Raw genomic sequence first — 16,082 nt, 5'->3', positions numbered from 1 at the left:
TATAAAGCAGCAGCTGCGCACGCTGGGACTCTACGAAGCGTAAGCAGTATCGGAGGAGGAGCAGGATGGAGATCCCAGTCCCCGTGCAGCCGTCTTGGCTGCGCCGCGCCTCGGCCCCGTTGCCCGGGCTGTCGGCAACCGGGCGTCTTTTTGACCAGCGCTTCGGCGAGGGGCTGCTGGAGGCCGAGCTTGCTGCGCTGTGTCCCGCCGCGCTGGCCCCGTACTACCTACGCGCACCCAGCGTGGCGCTTCCGGCAGCCCAGGTGCCAGGCTTGGGGAAGGGCTGTAATCCGACTACTTCCGAGGCTCGGGGTTTCGTCACCCCGGGAGTGAGGGGTCAGGGAATGGACAGTCCCTTGACTTTGGGCCGGGTGAAGAGTCCGGCCACTCAGAGGAGCTTCCAGAGTCCCCCAAATACGGAATCTCTGAGGCTGGATTCCTGAAGTGGGTCGGAGGTGCCTGTCTATCTGAGGAGGGACTCAGTCCTAAGGGTGAGGTAGTCACCCTGTCTTGGTGACTTTGAAAAACATTGGAGACCCAGGAAATGCTGGGGGAGGGGGGATGGAGCCCAGTCATTCTGAAGGGCTGGGGGACTTCCCAGTGATTCCTGCAGGGAGCGGATGTTTTGTTATTCTTGGGAAAGAGAGTTTGAAGACTCTATGTATCCTGGAGAGGCAGAGGGGAAGAAGGGTCCCGTGACTTGAGAAAGGGGGGGCCTGGTTGGGGGAGTACTGATTAACTGCTGAGGGCACAAATGGTCCCATGACACGAGTGGGAGGTTAGAAAGAGGACCCTGGAGACTGGAGAAGGGGCAACCTGGCAACTTCTGGCGGTAGGAGCAGGGTGTTTGTGGCAGCAAGGGCTCTGGGGGCTCTAAAAGGAAAGGGGCTGGAGTGAGTGAGCATTCAGGAGGAAATGTTGACCATGGGGTCATTGACACTGGGGGGAGGTAGGGCGGGCGGGCCTCACTATGTGAGGCGGAGGTCCTCACTTGGTGAGGGAAGGTGGCCTCATCACTCTGGGTGAGAGGTGGATGAGACTAGTCAGGATGAAGAGGTCATCAGTAGGAAAGGGTCTTCCCAGTTTCGGAGGTCAGGGTCAGCTGCAATATTAGAACTGACCGGGAAGAGCTTTGCTGGGGCCTGGGAGCCGAGTCCCGCCCCGCCCCAGGACTATTGGCTGTGCGCAGGTGCCGACTGACCCTGGGCATTTCTCGGTGCTGCTGGATGTGAAGCACTTCTCGCCAGAGGAAATCTCCGTCAAGGTGGTTGGTGAACATGTGGAGGTGCACGCCCGCCATGAGGAGCGACCGGTGAGCCGGCTGGTGGTGCAGATACAGAATTCCGGGCGGGTTCCTCAGGCCTAAGGAAGGGGGACAGCGATAGGGAAGAATAGGGCTACTCTATCTGGCCTCTCTCCTTCCAGGATGAACACGGATACGTCTCTCGCGAGTTCCATCGTCGCTACCGTTTGCCACCTGGCGTGGACCCTGCCGCAGTGACGTCAGCGTTGTCCCCTGAGGGTGTCCTGTCCATCCAGGCCTCACCTGTGCCCGCTCAGGCCCCACTGCCACCACCAGCTCCTGCCAATTAGGGATCTGGGCATGCGTGAACCCTGGTAGCTGCCGCAGGCACCTTCTTTTAAAGCCAAACTGACTCCGCCCAGCCAGATATCCCAAGCATGCCAAGATTCCCCCCCCACCCCCAGACCGGGATCCAGCCCAGACCCCTCCAACCTAGACTCATCCCTGATAACCTAGACCTTTTCCACTGGCACTCCTGCTTATATGCCATCCATTTTCAAACCCCAACACCTCCCTAGTTTCCAGACCCTGTAAGCCCTCAGCCTAGTCTCCTATTTACAAACTCCCTTTTTGGCAGATAAACCCACTCAAAACTCCCCATTTCCTCCTGTCTCCCTACGAAAATATCTTCGCTGTGACACCAGATAATGATATAGGTGGCTGTGTCCCAAGCCTAAACCAGTGAAGCGTAATCCACACCTGGGTAATGTCCCAGACTGTACAGACTTCCCACACCAGACCACCCAGGCCTGGTCTTCCCCTAATTAATCTCAGCCAGCCACCTTCAGCCTCTTGAATCCCTTTTCTGATCCTTACCCTTAGACACCTATTCTAGGCCAACCAGTACCCTCAACCTCAAAATGTAGATACCCTACCCATCTCCCCAGACTCTGCACACTGTTCTGACTCCCATCTCCAACTTTACCCAGGACCCCATCTCCAATCACAGGCAATCCACCTTCCAAACCCTTCCCCTTACTCTCCAAGATCCTGCCCAGCAGCCACTTGCTTTTATTCTCCACAATCTTTCTCCTTCCTTTAATTCCCTTCTATCCCACCCCGTCGCTCCTACCTAGCTCCACTTCCCCAATAAATGTGCTAGAGCTATGCCAACTGCTTTGCATCTGGGCCTGGAAGGATGGACTGGAGCAATCTGAGGCCAGTGTGAAGAGGGGAAATGTTTATTGGGGGGGGATGGGAGCAGGGGAACATCACTGTCGCTCATACATCTCCCGTAGGATCTTCATGCTTTCTGAGTAACGAAGCTGATTCCGATGAGATGCCTCCTTCCACCTGCAGTGGGGATGGGAAAGCAGAGGGAGGACTCAGCAGTCAGGACAGAAGCCATAGAGGGGCAGCAGGTTGGGGATGCTCACCTCTGGCGGATGCGTTTCCAGCGCTGCATGTTGCGGTAGATAAGTGTGGAGGGTGAGGGCTCAGGCTCAGAGGGCTGTGTGGACAGAAAGGCCAGGCTGGGTGGCCATGCCCAAGTCCTACAACATATGTCCCATAGCCCCAAGCAAGCCTTACAGACCCACCTCATCATCAGGGGTACCACGGGTCTCTGGCTGCAGTGGGGATGGAATTCGGGATCTGCAGGCATCTCCAGGTAGCCCTGGGGCTGTAGGAGGAGGCAGCTTGTACACATCACAACTCTTGCTGTTGGTGACCTCTGAACCCTGGGGAAACACCAGTACCATACCAGGCCCCAAAATGTCAGAGAAGAGGGCCAGGGATAAACATTTTACTCCTCTCGCCTTTGCCAGTGACAATGAACATGAGGGTCTCACCAGGGACCTGTACTTCTGAGGGATAGGAACCTTACCCAGCTTGGGGATCAGGTCTGTCCCAGGAATCCGTGCCTTCTTCTGTCCAGCCCAAGAACCCCCACCAGCCCCTATTCAACCAGTCCAGAGACTCCCATCTATGCCTGCCAAGCCCAGGGATTTCCCATCTGCTCGTTTAGATCAGGTGGCTACACCTGTTTAATATTAAGGATCCCTCTCTGTCCCCCCAGCTATTGGGGATCCTCATCTTGGAGGTCACACTTATCTGCACAGGGGAACCCTGCCCCTTCTTTGTCCCAGACCAGATAGCTCTGTCTGCTCTACAGAGCTCCCTCTATACCCCTAGCCTAAGGGTTCATATCTGTGTCTCACTGGATCCAGGAGACATTTAAGAGACACACAAACCTGTGCCTGTCTATCCTACTGGTTTGTGACCATCTACTCACTCACTCCCTGGCTGTTGGGCAGGGGCCTACCACCTATCCCACCTCTTCATCCTCAGGCAGTGGGGGCAGCGGTGAGCTGGGTGAGCGTTCATGCTCACGCACTGAGGGGCTGTTGCGCATCCAGGCACGGCAGATTGGGTACAGCGGTGTGTTCTCACTGAATTGAGCCAAGTCCACACTCCGGTCAAACAGCTTAATCACATATGTGTCTAGAGTGGTAGGAGCAAGAGGTATGTGAACATGCTTACATAGCCCCCTATCACTGATCACTCTCTAGGGCCACCACCTACTCACTGGATCGTTGTGGCCCTCCTTCAGCCAGTCCATCATCCATCTCCCTCCTCTTCTTCCTCCGCTGGTGAGGGAAGCGGGCGGATGGCCTGTGTGAGTTGGGAGAACATCAGAACCAGGGCTGGGGACCTCTTGTCACCTTGCTGGGACCCCTGCTACCTTACCGTTTCCCAGTGGCTGCAATGGAACAATCCCTGTGGGGAGAGACAGGACATTAGCAGGCTGACCCTTGAACAAATGCTTACTCAAAACCCCCAAAGGACACCCTAGCAATACTGAGATCAAGCCTGAGGTGCTCATATAAACCCCACTAACTCTGTAGGCCTTGTGTCCCATCCACATCCCCGGGGCTCTAGAAGCCAACTATGAGAGGACCTAACTTTCTGCTGCCATGGGGTCATTGTGCACGGAGTGGTTAGGACTGTGGTGGAGGGGACACAGTAGTCAGGGCTTAGATGAGAAAAGTCATTCACCACAAACCCTCAGATACTGATCCTATCAACAAACTTACTTGCTGTGGGTATCTGAGGGGGTCTTCCCGGCTTCCTCATCCAGACGCTCCCTGGTAGAAGAGAATATGTGGGCTCAGGGTTCCAAAGGCCCAGAGTAGGAAAGCAATGAGTGGCCTCTCTATTAGGCCCCTTCTTCCCTAAGCCAGGTTCTGGGTCCCACCCAGATCCACTCAGGACCAGAAGGCCCAATCTGCCAGGGTTCCCAACCCCCTATGACCCCACACTGGCTCAGAACCCAACCTGTCCATGTTACTCTTCTCCAGGAGACACTGCAGAACAGCATCCAGTTGGTTCCGAGCCTTAGCCATCTCCAACTCTGGGGAAGAGAGTACCAAGCAGGAGTCAGTTTGAGGCCCAAGGCAGGTGGGCAGCCAGCTGGGCTGGAGAAGGGCATGTGTACCAATCCTATGGCCAGGCCCAGGTGTGCTAAGAAGGTGAGGTAAGCTGACTACTGAAGCAATGAGCAAGAGCTCTGGATTCCAGCGCTGTCTCGCCTAAGACAAGTCACCTTACCTCACTGAATTTGTTACCTCGTCTTGAAAATGGGTCTCCAAGTGACACCTATCTGCTAGGACTATTCTGAGTTTTGTTTTTTTTTTCTTAAAGTATATTTTATTGATTATGCTATTACAGTTATCCTATTTTCCCCCCTCACTTTTATCTCTCTCCTCCCTGCAACGACCCCTCCCCCTCCAGCATCATGGGCAGTTCATGTCCATGTGTTGTACATGTAAGTTCTTTGGCTTCTCCATTTCCCATACTATTGTTAATCTCCCCGACTATTTTGTGCCTGCCTATTCTGCTTCTTATTCCCTGTACCTTTTCCTCCCACTGCCCCCCTCTCACTCCCCGCTGATAACCCTCCAGGTGATCTCCATTTCTGTGGTTCTGTTCTTGTTGTAGTTGTTTGCTTAGGTTTTGTTTTTTAGGTTCAGTTGATGATGGTGCTGTATGTGAGGGAGAGGTCAGAGAAGGAACAATGCTGTTTGCTCTGCTCTCATCCCACCTTCCATTGCTTCCCTTGTTTTTCACACAGCAGTTTGTGCCCTTTAAGTGCTGATTGGCAGGTGGGTGGGTTTATGCTCATTTTGGGACCCTGTGAGTCTCTCCAACAAACTGTCCTGGGAGGCTGGGAGTTTATCCTGCTGCCACAATCTCTGCAGATCTTTTCCACAACCTGTGGTTTTGAGTCTAGTTTCCCATGCTGAAACCCAGGGTTTCCCATTCCTTCTCACTCCTCTGCTTTCCCTCAGGCTTGTCCTTAGGCAATGTGAGATCACCCGTGGTCCACCAAGCCAATACCTTACCCACCCAGTCCTCCAACTGCCACCTTGCTGCATCATCTCCGCCCCACTGCCTGTTTCCACCCCTCCTACCATCTGGTTGAATGTTTTTTTCAGCTCCTTGGTTGTTGGACTTCTGTGCAAATGTTTTTCTGGCAGTTCTGGTTGTTCTTTGTTTTTAATTGGTTGTTTTTTCCTTCTTTTGGTTGTGCAAGGAAACAAAGCATTTCTGCCTATGCCTCTATCTTGGTTCCTGTTCTGATGTTTAAATAAACCTATGTTGTATAGGAATCTCTTAGCATAATGCAATAAGTAACATGTACAGAATGTTTATGTACCAAGCATATCACGCATATTAACCCACTGAATTCTCACATTAACCCTGGCAGGTACATATGATTTTTACCCCCACTTTACAGATCATGAAACCAAGGTACAGAGATATTAGGTAGTTGCTGAAAGTTACACAGGTAGGAAATTGCAGGGCTAAGAATTTGCACCCAGGCTAGCTGGCTCCACAGCTGAAATTATAAGGCAGGGACTCAAAGTGGGTGCAGATATGCTCTGTTTGGCTGATGCAGTGGTACTATTATAAATCAGAATTAAATTTGAATGGCCTGACATTTAATTGGGAGATTTCACCCAAAATACCCACTTTGCCCCCTGCTCCAGGAAATGATATCTGGGCCCAACTTCCTGCATGTCATGGTCCCTGCCTGGCCCTGTGAGCCTGTGTGTTTGCCTCCTTTCATCACAGAACTTTTTAAAAAAATTTTATTTAGTTATTTTTCAAGTACAGTTTTCTGTCTATTTCACCCTCATCACAGAACTTAAGGAGGTAATGATGTTCTATTATCCTCTCACCCAGTGAGGTGTTCATTCTCCTCTTCCAACTAGTAGGTGCTCTGGCCCAGTGCTCAGAGCCTGGAAGGACACTTGGGAATATGCTTTGGCCAACCCTGGGACTTCCTGAAGAGAACAGGAGATACAGAGATTCCCAACATCACTGAGAGGAGATACAGGGTAGGGCTATAGTTGGGAGCCGCTGAGATTCTAGTGAAAAGTCTTGGGCAGAAGCCATGGTATGGATTATACCTACATCTCTTTCGTTGGCCCGGGCTTCTCTTCTGAACTTCAGATCTTGGGATCCCATGAACTCCTGGATACCTCCCCCCTGGATATCACCCAGGGTCCTTCCACCTACTGGGTTCCACACTGGCCTTAGTGTTTCTCTAAACTTACCCTCTTTCCCAAGCCCCCATTTAAGGGGTAGCCCTGCTGACCCCAGTCCTTTCCTGGGCCTCACATGAATTCCTTTCTCCCTCCTCCATCCCAACCCACAAACCCCTGCCCACTTGGCTTCCTAAGTTTCTCTCCCACCTATCCTAAACCTAACCTGCCCACGCTGGTCCTTCTCCTTCCCCTGGGCTCCCAACCTCACTCTCCCCTTCTGATCCATCCTCTAAAAGATGGCCAAGGATATCTTCCTAAAACCAATCCTGACCCTTGATCCTCCCCTTAGAACTCACCACAACTCTGCAGTGTCCCCAGAACAGAGACTGAGCTCTTCAGCCTGGTATTCACAGGCCTCCACGACCCTACCTACCCCTCCCCACATGATCACTGTGGTCAAGCCCCCTATACTTTTCCACCCACAACTTTTTTTGGCATGTGAGGAGTATCTTTATTAATGCACTCCTCAGTTTAAAACACTCCCTTGGCTCCCCATTTCCCTCAGAGCAAAAGCCAACGTCCCACAAGATCTGTTCCCCTCCCCTCCTCTCTTTCCCCCTACCTCCTCTTACTCTCTAGGTATGTCCCAGCCACACTGGCCTCCATGCTGGCCCTTGAACAGGCCATTCAAGGCTTTCTTCTACCTCAGGGCTTTTTCAAAGCTATTTCCTCTGTCTGATTTGCTGTTCCCTCATAAATCCTCATGGCTCTCTCCCTCACCTTGCCTCACTCCTGATATCCTCTTGTTTCATTTTATTACCACTATACCACCTAACATCCTACATCATTTTACTATTATATTTTGTCTGGATTCTGTGCCTTTCCCACCAACATTAACATGCCAGTCCTGGATTCCCATAAACTTGGCCCCATCGCAAAATGAGTTCCTCTTTCTCACCTTCGGTTTCCTCATCAACCATATGGCCGACTTTTTGGATTACTGGGATGCAGTGACTGGGAAAATTAAAAGCTTCCCTGTACTTCAGGCAGTCAGTACAATGCTTCACTCATGGCCACTGCTGGAAATGGAGAAACTGGGGCACAGCCAAGAAGAGTCCTTCTCAGGATCACACGGCTCGGGATTCCCATGTCTTACTGCACTACACTGCTTGAGCCACAACCAATCTCTAAAGGTATTTCGAGCACAAACCAGGAATGCATACAGGTGGCGAGGAATCGCTCAACGCCTGACTCAGCAACAGAAGCGCTGACCGTCTCACCGTCGGAAGCGCTGAAGGGAGACGTAGCGTTGTCTGCCTTATCGCGATAATCCTGTCTATCAGGACTCCCATACCCTGATCAGTTCTGTGCTCCTTTACAGGCCCCTGATGTCTGGGTCCTCACCTGATTTCTCCACTTTCACCTTCACCGGGAACATGGTCTGTGTCTGGGGTCTCGCTAGCTGGGTCGGAGGAGCCCCCAAAATCCTAGGGTCACAAGTCAAGGCCACAAGCTGACGGTGAGCGGTCAAATGTAAGCTTCGTGTTCGGTATGTCCTCCGCCCTGAGCAACCTGTAGCAGCAGTCGCTTGTTCCCATTAGTCAGTGCAACAGTCGATCTAATACTCTGACCAATTAAGTTAACGCCATGGGCTCTCAGTCCTAAGTCCCACCTTCCTGGGAATCCGTTTCCGGAAACAAACTAACGCCATCTCCGAGCGCTTTCTGGGAGGTGTAGTTCAAGCTCCGGAGACTGAGCGCCTGCGCCGCGCGAGGCATGGTGGGAGGTACAGGATTGAGGCACCGCGAAGCTTTCTGTAATATGTAGTGTAATATGTAGCTTTGAGTAACACCCATTTAAGTACTAACGGGGCTAATTTAACTGTGGGAGTTCCTCTTGCTCCAAAACGGAAGACAAGCCTGGAATTAGGTTTCGTTCTCTCTTAGCATTCGTTAGGTGACAACTACCCATTAATCTCCTTTCAAGCACAACCTCATTCACTCAGCAAGTATGTATTAGTGTCCGAGTCAATCTTCTAGGTGCTGGAGACCGTGTACAAAACAAACAAAAATATTTGCCCTAATAGAGTTTATAGGGGATGGGAGATAAACAATAAACAAGTAAAACATTTTAAATGAAATGTAGTAGGGAAAGAATTTAGCCTGAAGGAACATACTGAGTACCAAGGTAAGGACTGAAATTTTACATAGAATGGTCAAGGAAATGTTTTCTAATAAAGCAGACATCTTCTTCAGAAAATGGTAAATTTCAATTTACTACACATGCCTTGATCACATTTGAACCATGGTCCACATTTCAGATGAGAATACTGATGTCAAATGGGAAAGTACTGTTTTCAAACTCACAAAAATACCAATACAGGACAGCAGCCCCTAGTAATAGAAACATTATTCCTTTCTTAGTTCTGCATCTGTAAAATAAGTTTCTGGTTCAAGACAGCTCCCATTTCAGAGGGTTATGAGTAGTACTCAGTGAGAAAAATGCCCATAATGTGTGAAGCACTAAGCCTGAACAAAGTAAGCGATCAATGAATGTTTATGAATATTAACAATCATTTTCTGTGTCAACGTCAAAAACATCCCAGGAGTCAACATAGAGAATTAGGGTTGTTTATTGGGGGATGACAACAGAGAAAATAGGATATGGGAATAAGAGGAGCTCATCCTGGGAGAATGATCAGATCTCAGGCCTGTGCAAAAGAAGTTGTCAGGGGGTACCCAGGGGTATGGTGAAGGAGAGGTAGTCCCCAAGGGCGCCCCAACGGGACCGGTAGATCTGGAAGATGGTGATCCAGGTAGTGAGTATAATTACCCAGAAGAGGAAGCCTACAGCTGAGCGCCAGACATCTGTAAGGGGTAATAAGAGTGGGGAAAGTAGGCTTCACATGCTTTCTGGTTACCCCCAGACCAGCTCTCTCTTCTCTTCTACAGAGCCCTAGAATTCTGGAACTTCCATCATCGACCCCCACACCAAAGGTCCAAGTTTCCGCCCCCCGCCCCCACGGTCTTCTTTCAACCGCGCCCTGGACTCACAGCCTTTGATTTGGCTCTGTTCTGTGTACGCCGGTACAAGGAAGGCCTCTCGGAAAAACCAGAAGATGTTGACAAGCCAGAGAAAAGGCAGGAAAGCAAACCCACCTGGAGAGAAAAAAAAGTATTAGGGGACTCAATACCTGAGTCCCCTCATACCCATCTAGAGGACTTCCAAATAAGGAAGGTCCTCTCCCACACCCAAATTCAAACTGAGATCTCTGCTATTAGGGACTCAGGTATCAGGGATCCTCCATAGAACCCAGGAATCTAACTCCTCAGCCCTCTCTCAGGACCCAGGAGTCCAGCCCCCAAATCCCCTCCTCTCTTGGGACCAAGAAGTTGAGGCCCAGCCTCCTCCTTCCTCAGGTCCCGGGCCTTTCCCTCAGACCCAGGAATCCGCACCCTCAGCCGCTTCGTTCGTCTTAGATCCAAGAATCCAGACCCAGAGACCCTGTTCCCATCCCCTCTCCTGGGATCCTGAGAGACTGGTCCTTACCTAGGTAGTACTTCCGGCACAAGTTCAACTTCTCCTCGTTGGACACCCGCTCCAAGTTCATAGTTGCACTGGGACCGGGTCGTCCCGAGAATCTGAGGGACAAGACCCGAGCCTTGACACTACAAAATGCAAGAATCGCGAAAATCCACGCCCCTTAAACAAAACAGATAAATTGAAGTGTGGGTTTGCTTAAAGTGCGGCACCCTCACCCCCACCAGCAAGCTGAATGGGTTGAGGGCTCTTTATGTTTATCGGGATGCAACAAAAGACCCCCACCTCACCTGCGGTGTTCACTTCCTCCGGGGTGAATGCCTTTGCCACTTTCAGCTAGGGACGTTTGCTGTGATGCCCTAAGTATCTCTCGAGTTCGTAGTCTTTTTTGATAGGCAGCACTGCACGCATGCGCTTTCAGGGAATTCCGGTCGGCGAGTCTGAGGAGCGTTGGCCTTCAACACGCAAGCGCACTGTGGAATTTCTGAGGGCAGCGAAAAACTACACTTCCCAATGGTCTTAAGCAACGGAAGTGGTTTAAGAGAAGACAGCGAGTGTTAGAGGGTTTGAGTAAAAATGGCCGAATATTTAACTTCAATATCCTGGACTGAGGACTCGTGAGAATGGGTGCAGGCAACGGCCACCTGGGGGCCGGGAATAGCACACTGGGTTTTCTCTTTGCTAGGCGGAGTGGGACGGTGTTTCTGGGGTATCCGGTTTCCTAGTCCTCGGTTCACTTCTGTCTCTGCACCTTTTCCGGGTTAACTGCTCTTTTTAAGATCGGGGCCCGTTGGCTACACAACAAACAGACTTTCTGGCACGGAGCTGAGGGGTTAACGCCTCGCGGTCGTTCCCCTCCTTGTGTCCATCATTACGAGGTCCCGCCTCTTCCGTATTTCTTAGGCCCACCTTACCGCTGACCCCAACCTTCAGGCCCTTCTCCCACGAACTAGGCCACGCCCCCAACGTACAAACTACACCTCTAGGTTGTCTCATTTCCTGGCCCTCTTCTGGTTTCCTTAGGGACAAGCATCGTGGATGCATTCAGGATGCTTAGGATTCTTCTCTGGTGCAAGGTCCCACCCCAACCCCTTTGCACCTAGTACCCCTCTTTGCTTAGTACCCCTGCTCCTCTTAAATTTATTCAGAATGTAATGCTGCTCAACCTGCACCGGCTTCCACAGAACACTGCCCAAACCGCAGAAAGATAGCACTGTGAGTGAGGGACCGGTCTTAGGGGGAGGGCAGACAGTCCTCAGCAGACCATCACCTGATTCTACCCTACCCCCTCCTCCAGGTCACGTAAACAACGTGGAGGTGCAAGAACACATAACTTTTCGGAGGTGAGGACCTGGCAGGGGTAGGTTGAGTTTCTTGTGGGCCAGGAGCTCAGCTGAACACCTCCTGGTCTCCGCAGGAGTTCCTGGAACTGCAGAAGTACAGAGAGATTTAAGTGATGAATGTGTGCAACACTTAGGAGACCACCTCATTGGCAATGTCTCTGTCAAGGTGCCTCTTTTCCCTCCATTAGATCCCAGAGGTGGAGGTGTTTCAACGCCTAAAGGCCACCACTGAAGCCTCATAGCTTGAGGTCCATCACTACTAAATCCCGTCCAGCCCCAGAACTGCTAACTAATCCCCTGAAGATTTCAGAGTTTGACTGCTGACCCTGACTGGCTTTCCAATCAGTTTCCACGTGAAGAGGATGCAGAGCAGACAGTAGCTGAATTCAGTAACTGTTTGTTCAGTGGGCAGGCTGTGCATACTGAGCTGTCTCCTGTTACTGACTTCTGGGAGTCATGTTGTTGGCAGTATGAGATGGGGTATGGCAGCACAGAGGCACCTGGAATCCCAGACTCCTGTGTGTGTATGTTGGTGGGGCTGTCGTTTATGATGTACTCCATCCATCCATCTATCCTAAACCCAGAGAAAGTACCTTTGGTGGCTTCTGCAACTTCATTCACCTGCAACTCACCTCCCAGAACCTCAGCCAGCAGCCCTATGGGTGGAAACCCAGGAGCAGGTATCAAGACTTCTCAAACCCTAATGCTCCTATATCCTGAAATGAACCTGATCCTATGCCCCCAAAACAGTGTCTCCAGCCTCTGGTATCCTAATACTAGCACTGAACCCCATTCCAAGACCAGTACCTAAGTCCCAATTCCCAAGTCATTCTGAACCCCAAATCCAAGTCCAGCTTGGATCTCTAATCCTGAAATTAGCCCCTGAGTACCACATCCAGGAACTCTAGTTACTTCATCAACTGCTCTGCTCCATGCCTCTAACCCTCCTCTCCCCACTCCTGTCTCCAGATCTCCCCTGAGGTCTCATACCCACCACCACCCCCAAGAAAGAAACCAGTGATGTTTCCCAGATGACTAGCATGGCCACTTCTGAGATCCTGGCCTTCTTGTCTTCCATGCCTGACAGGCACAGATGTTCTTGGCCAGAACCCCTCCTCAAAGCTCCTTCAAAGCCCCAAGGTCATCTTTCCCAGCCTCTGGGGTCTACCACCCCTCCCCTAATAAAGTTCAGTATTGAGGGTTTAGAGCTTGAGCCTTGGGCTGGAGTTTCCTTCCTCCTTCATATCTGACGAAAAGAGGAAGTAGGCGGGGTATCTAGCCACAACAGCAGCTGAGAAGCTTCAGTGGACTAAGGTCCCAATGCTTTAAAAATCCCCAAGTGGGACTAGTAGGCCAGGGCCAACTTTGTGCTGGAAACTTCACATCTATCTGAGGCTTTTCAGAGGGAAGACACCTAGTTGCGGCAGGTTGGAGGATTCCCAGCCCAGAGAAGATTGGGGTTAGGAGCTAAGGTAAGGCCACTTGGAGTTGAGTGGGAGTCTTTAGTGGTTGAGACCTGGGTCCTCCATCCCAATTCCCTGAAATGGGAGTTAGTAATACCTAATACTTAAGTTTACCATGTGGCAGGTGCTGTCCTAAGAGATTTTTTATTTTATTTATGTTTAGAGAGATGGGAAGGGAGGGAGAAAGAGGGAGAGAAACATCGGTGTGTGAAACAGCAATCGGTTGTCTCTTGTGTGCCCCTATCTGGGGATCTGGCTGGCAACCCAGGCATGTTTCCTGACTCAGTCAAACCAGTGACCTTTAAGTTTGCAGGCTGGCATTCAATCTGCTGAGCCACACCAGCCAAGGACTAAGACCTTTTTCAAAATCATTTTTTATTTTTCAATTATAGTTGATTCTAGTAAGGGTTTTAATTCTTCATAATCCTATGAGACAGGTAGTATTAACTTACTCTATGGATGGAACATGGCAGAAGTGGGATATGTAGCCTCACTGGCTTCAGACCCCTTGCTCTAGCAATCTTGAGACCTTGTGGCCTCTGATAATGGGCCAGAAGGACTGGTGGCTGGGGGTAGATTCACGACTTCTGCAGGGGCCTAGGGGTTTCTATGTCCTCATATCCACCACTTCCTTCTCCCTGGTTTCCTGGAAAAGTGTCAGAGGCGCTGTGGCGGAAAGTCCTGTGATGGAAAGTCCTGTGGTTGCGGGCCCTCTGGCTGCAGGCCCTGCCCAGATGGGGCTCCAACACCTCCTCTTGTCTGTGGCACTGTTCTTGGCCCAGACAGTGCCGCAGGAAGCCTCCCAGCACTGCAGCCGCCTGGAATACTGGAACCCTGACAACCTGTGCTGTGGCAGCTGTCTGCAGCGCTTCGGTCCACCCCCATGCCCTGGTGAGGAACAGGAACTGGGCATATATGTACGCATATGTATGCATATGTTTCTGCTGAGCAAGGGGGTGATAGCAAACCAGAGGACAGAGGTTTGAGAGCCTCGCTTTGGGGTAGAGCTGGTAGGCCTTAAGCACAAAAGGCAGGTATGGGCATTGAGCCAGTGAAAAAGGGTTAGTTACATGAGGGCCACCGCTAGGGTTTCGTGGCCTGTTTGGTGGGGTCTGGGCTGTGAGAGAGCGGTGACCTATGCAAGTCAAGTCCCTGTGTGGGCGCAGCTTGGCGTGGAAGCAGGAGGGGCATTAAGGGTGTCAGGGCAAGTGTTGGGAGGGGAGAGTGGAGGGTCTGCTGATGGGTGGGCAGAGTACAAGGGGCGAGGCCTACTGGGGTAGGACAAAGGACCTTGCAGAATTGGATCTTGGAAGCCACATATGAGACCCTGTCTTCCACTAGACTACGAGTTTTCGGAAAACTGTGGGCTCAATGACTTTGGTGATCACGTAATGCACCCCTTCAGAAAGTGTCCTCGTGGGCAATGCAACCCCAACAGCGCAGAGCTATGTAGCCCCTGTGGCAGCATAGCCAGGGTCCCTACTCCAGCGGAAACCCTGCGGCGCTGTGGAGAGGTACTGGTTGGGCTTGGCTCTGGAATGCTTGGGCAAGGGTGTAGCCTGCAGCAGGTAGGGTGGGCGTGGTCTGGATCAGAGGTGGGTAGGCCCACTGAAGAGGATGGGTTGGGGACATAATTATCTGGGGGTGACTAGTTAGGGTTAAAGTAGTGTGAGGGCTGGATCAGGCAGTGATGTGGCCCAGTGGAGGGTTTTAAGGAGGGGAGTTTTGGGCTGAGGAGGTAGGATTGGGCGGGGTGTGCCTCTTGCTTTATTCCAACCCCCTATTTTCAGGAGCCAGCTCCTACCAAAGAGCCCTGTCCTCTGAAGCCTGAAACACCCAGTGTCCTAAGCTCCCAGGAATCCACCTCACTGATGATTTCCAGCCCATCGTGGACGTCTGAGCACACTGCCCCTTGGCAGGTCTTGCTAACTATTGCCCTGCCCCTGGTGCTGGTTTTGCTTGTGACCTCAGCCACCATCCTCCGGCTCACTCAGCAAAGGCATAGCCCCCATCACCAGGGGAAAGCTGTCCACCTCTATCCTGGCTTGACTCATGGTGGTCCTAACACCTCTCCAGATTCTCCGGAGGCATCAGAGGCAGGTGACTGACTCAAGGAAGGTGTCTGCTTCCATTCCTGGGCAGGCGGTTGGTTAGTCTTGGGCATGCTGAGGGGAAGATGGACAGGGAAACCCACCTTTTTGCCCTCATGCCTCCTTTTGTCTCCCAGAGCTGCCAAATCTTGCATCGAAGCCCCTGTCTTGCCTCCTGGATGAGCTGGAGGTGCTGGAGGAGCTAATTGTGCTGCTGGACCCTGAGCCTGGGCCAGGTGGGTCAATGGCCTGTGGTACCACTCGACATCTGGCTACAAGATATGGACTGCCTGCTGCCTGGTCCACATTTGCCTACTCACTGAGACCCAGTCGCTCACCTCTGCGATCACTGATTGAGATGGTGGTAGCAAGGGAGCCCTCTGCTTCTCTGGGCCAGCTTGGCACACACCTGGCCCAACTAGGGCGGGTGGATGCACTGCAGGTGCTGTCCAAGCTTGGCTGATCTGGGGCATGCCTGGCCTAGCACTCAATCAGGATTCCCTTGAAGAGCCTGTTTCTTCCTACCAGACTCATTAAGGTACCCTCTTGAAACATAATCCTGTTTGGGCCAAGATGTCCTCATTCCCCAACCTGCTCAGAAAAGGGCCTATCTACCCTACACATATAACCAGACATGGGAAAGCTGGCTTCAGGTGTCTCTGGGGAACCAGGGTACCCTCGTGAAAAAATACTCCTGCTACCCTTGGGAGAGCTTATCCACAGGGACCCAGCTGGGTTCTAACTAATATGTAGAATATTTGTTGCTCTGAAGCCTTGACAGGTCTGACAACTTATTTCTAATCCTGCACAGTGGCTTCTCACCTACCTGCTGAAGCTGATGGCTTCCTTGG

General features: G+C 51.6%; 4 protein-coding genes across 8 annotated transcripts; 2 read left to right on the top strand and 2 right to left on the bottom strand.

Moving 5' to 3' along the window:
• The first annotated feature begins 3 nt into the window (after positions 1-3).
• Positions 4-2,416, top strand: HSPB6 (heat shock protein family B (small) member 6). The gene is made up of 3 exons (XM_037138475.2): positions 4-263; positions 1,190-1,312; positions 1,426-2,416. The coding sequence occupies exons 1-3, from the start codon at positions 66-68 to the stop codon at positions 1,591-1,593; spliced, it is 489 nt and encodes a 162-aa protein (XP_036994370.1). The 5' UTR covers positions 4-65; the 3' UTR covers positions 1,594-2,416.
• A 46-nt stretch (positions 2,417-2,462) lies between these two features.
• Positions 2,463-8,379, bottom strand: LIN37 (lin-37 DREAM MuvB core complex component). Of its 3 annotated transcripts, XM_037138472.2 has the most exons (10): positions 8,200-8,379; positions 6,487-6,591; positions 4,580-4,655; positions 4,339-4,389; positions 3,992-4,021; positions 3,831-3,916; positions 3,579-3,745; positions 2,842-2,982; positions 2,680-2,753; positions 2,463-2,596 (listed from the first exon to the last, which is right to left on the bottom strand). In XM_037138472.2, exons 1-10 carry the CDS (start codon positions 8,231-8,233, stop codon positions 2,515-2,517), a joined length of 846 nt encoding a protein of 281 aa, XP_036994367.2. In that variant the 5' UTR covers positions 8,234-8,379; the 3' UTR covers positions 2,463-2,514. The 3 variants fall into 3 exon arrangements, with proteins under 3 accessions (XP_036994367.2, XP_036994368.2, XP_036994369.1); XM_037138473.2 differs by lacking the exon at positions 6,487-6,591; XM_037138474.2 differs by lacking the exons at positions 6,487-6,591; positions 8,200-8,379 and adding an exon at positions 7,754-7,889.
• Positions 8,380-9,409: 1,030 nt separating this feature from the next.
• PSENEN (presenilin enhancer, gamma-secretase subunit) lies at positions 9,410-10,750 on the bottom strand. 3 transcript variants are annotated; one of them, XM_037138477.2, is made up of 4 exons: positions 10,626-10,750; positions 10,345-10,463; positions 9,849-9,953; positions 9,410-9,662 (listed from the first exon to the last, which is right to left on the bottom strand). In XM_037138477.2, exons 2-4 carry the CDS (start codon positions 10,403-10,405, stop codon positions 9,523-9,525), a joined length of 306 nt encoding a protein of 101 aa, XP_036994372.1. In that variant the 5' UTR covers positions 10,406-10,463; positions 10,626-10,750; the 3' UTR covers positions 9,410-9,522. The 3 variants fall into 3 exon arrangements, with proteins under 3 accessions (XP_036994372.1, XP_036994373.1, XP_036994371.1); XM_037138478.2 differs by having other exon boundaries at positions 10,345-10,436; XM_037138476.2 differs by having other exon boundaries at positions 10,345-10,497; positions 10,626-10,749.
• Positions 10,751-10,895: 145 nt separating this feature from the next.
• IGFLR1 (IGF like family receptor 1) lies at positions 10,896-16,073 on the top strand. The gene is made up of 8 exons (XM_053667620.1): positions 10,896-11,550; positions 11,633-11,678; positions 11,867-12,358; positions 12,648-13,150; positions 13,797-14,032; positions 14,483-14,655; positions 14,932-15,241; positions 15,369-16,073. The coding sequence occupies exons 5-8, from the start codon at positions 13,828-13,830 to the stop codon at positions 15,692-15,694; spliced, it is 1,014 nt and encodes a 337-aa protein (XP_053523595.1). The 5' UTR covers positions 10,896-11,550; positions 11,633-11,678; positions 11,867-12,358; positions 12,648-13,150; positions 13,797-13,827; the 3' UTR covers positions 15,695-16,073.
• Positions 16,074-16,082: the final 9 nt, after the last annotated feature.

This window comes from Artibeus jamaicensis, unplaced genomic scaffold (assembly GCF_021234435.1).
Source record: "Artibeus jamaicensis isolate MK-2021 breed Jamaican fruit bat unplaced genomic scaffold, CSHL_Jam_final contig_470, whole genome shotgun sequence".
NCBI lineage: Eukaryota > Metazoa > Chordata > Mammalia > Chiroptera > Phyllostomidae > Artibeus > Artibeus jamaicensis.
The sequence above is the reverse complement of the archived record's forward strand: the minus strand, read 5'-3'. Positions and strand labels throughout refer to the sequence as shown.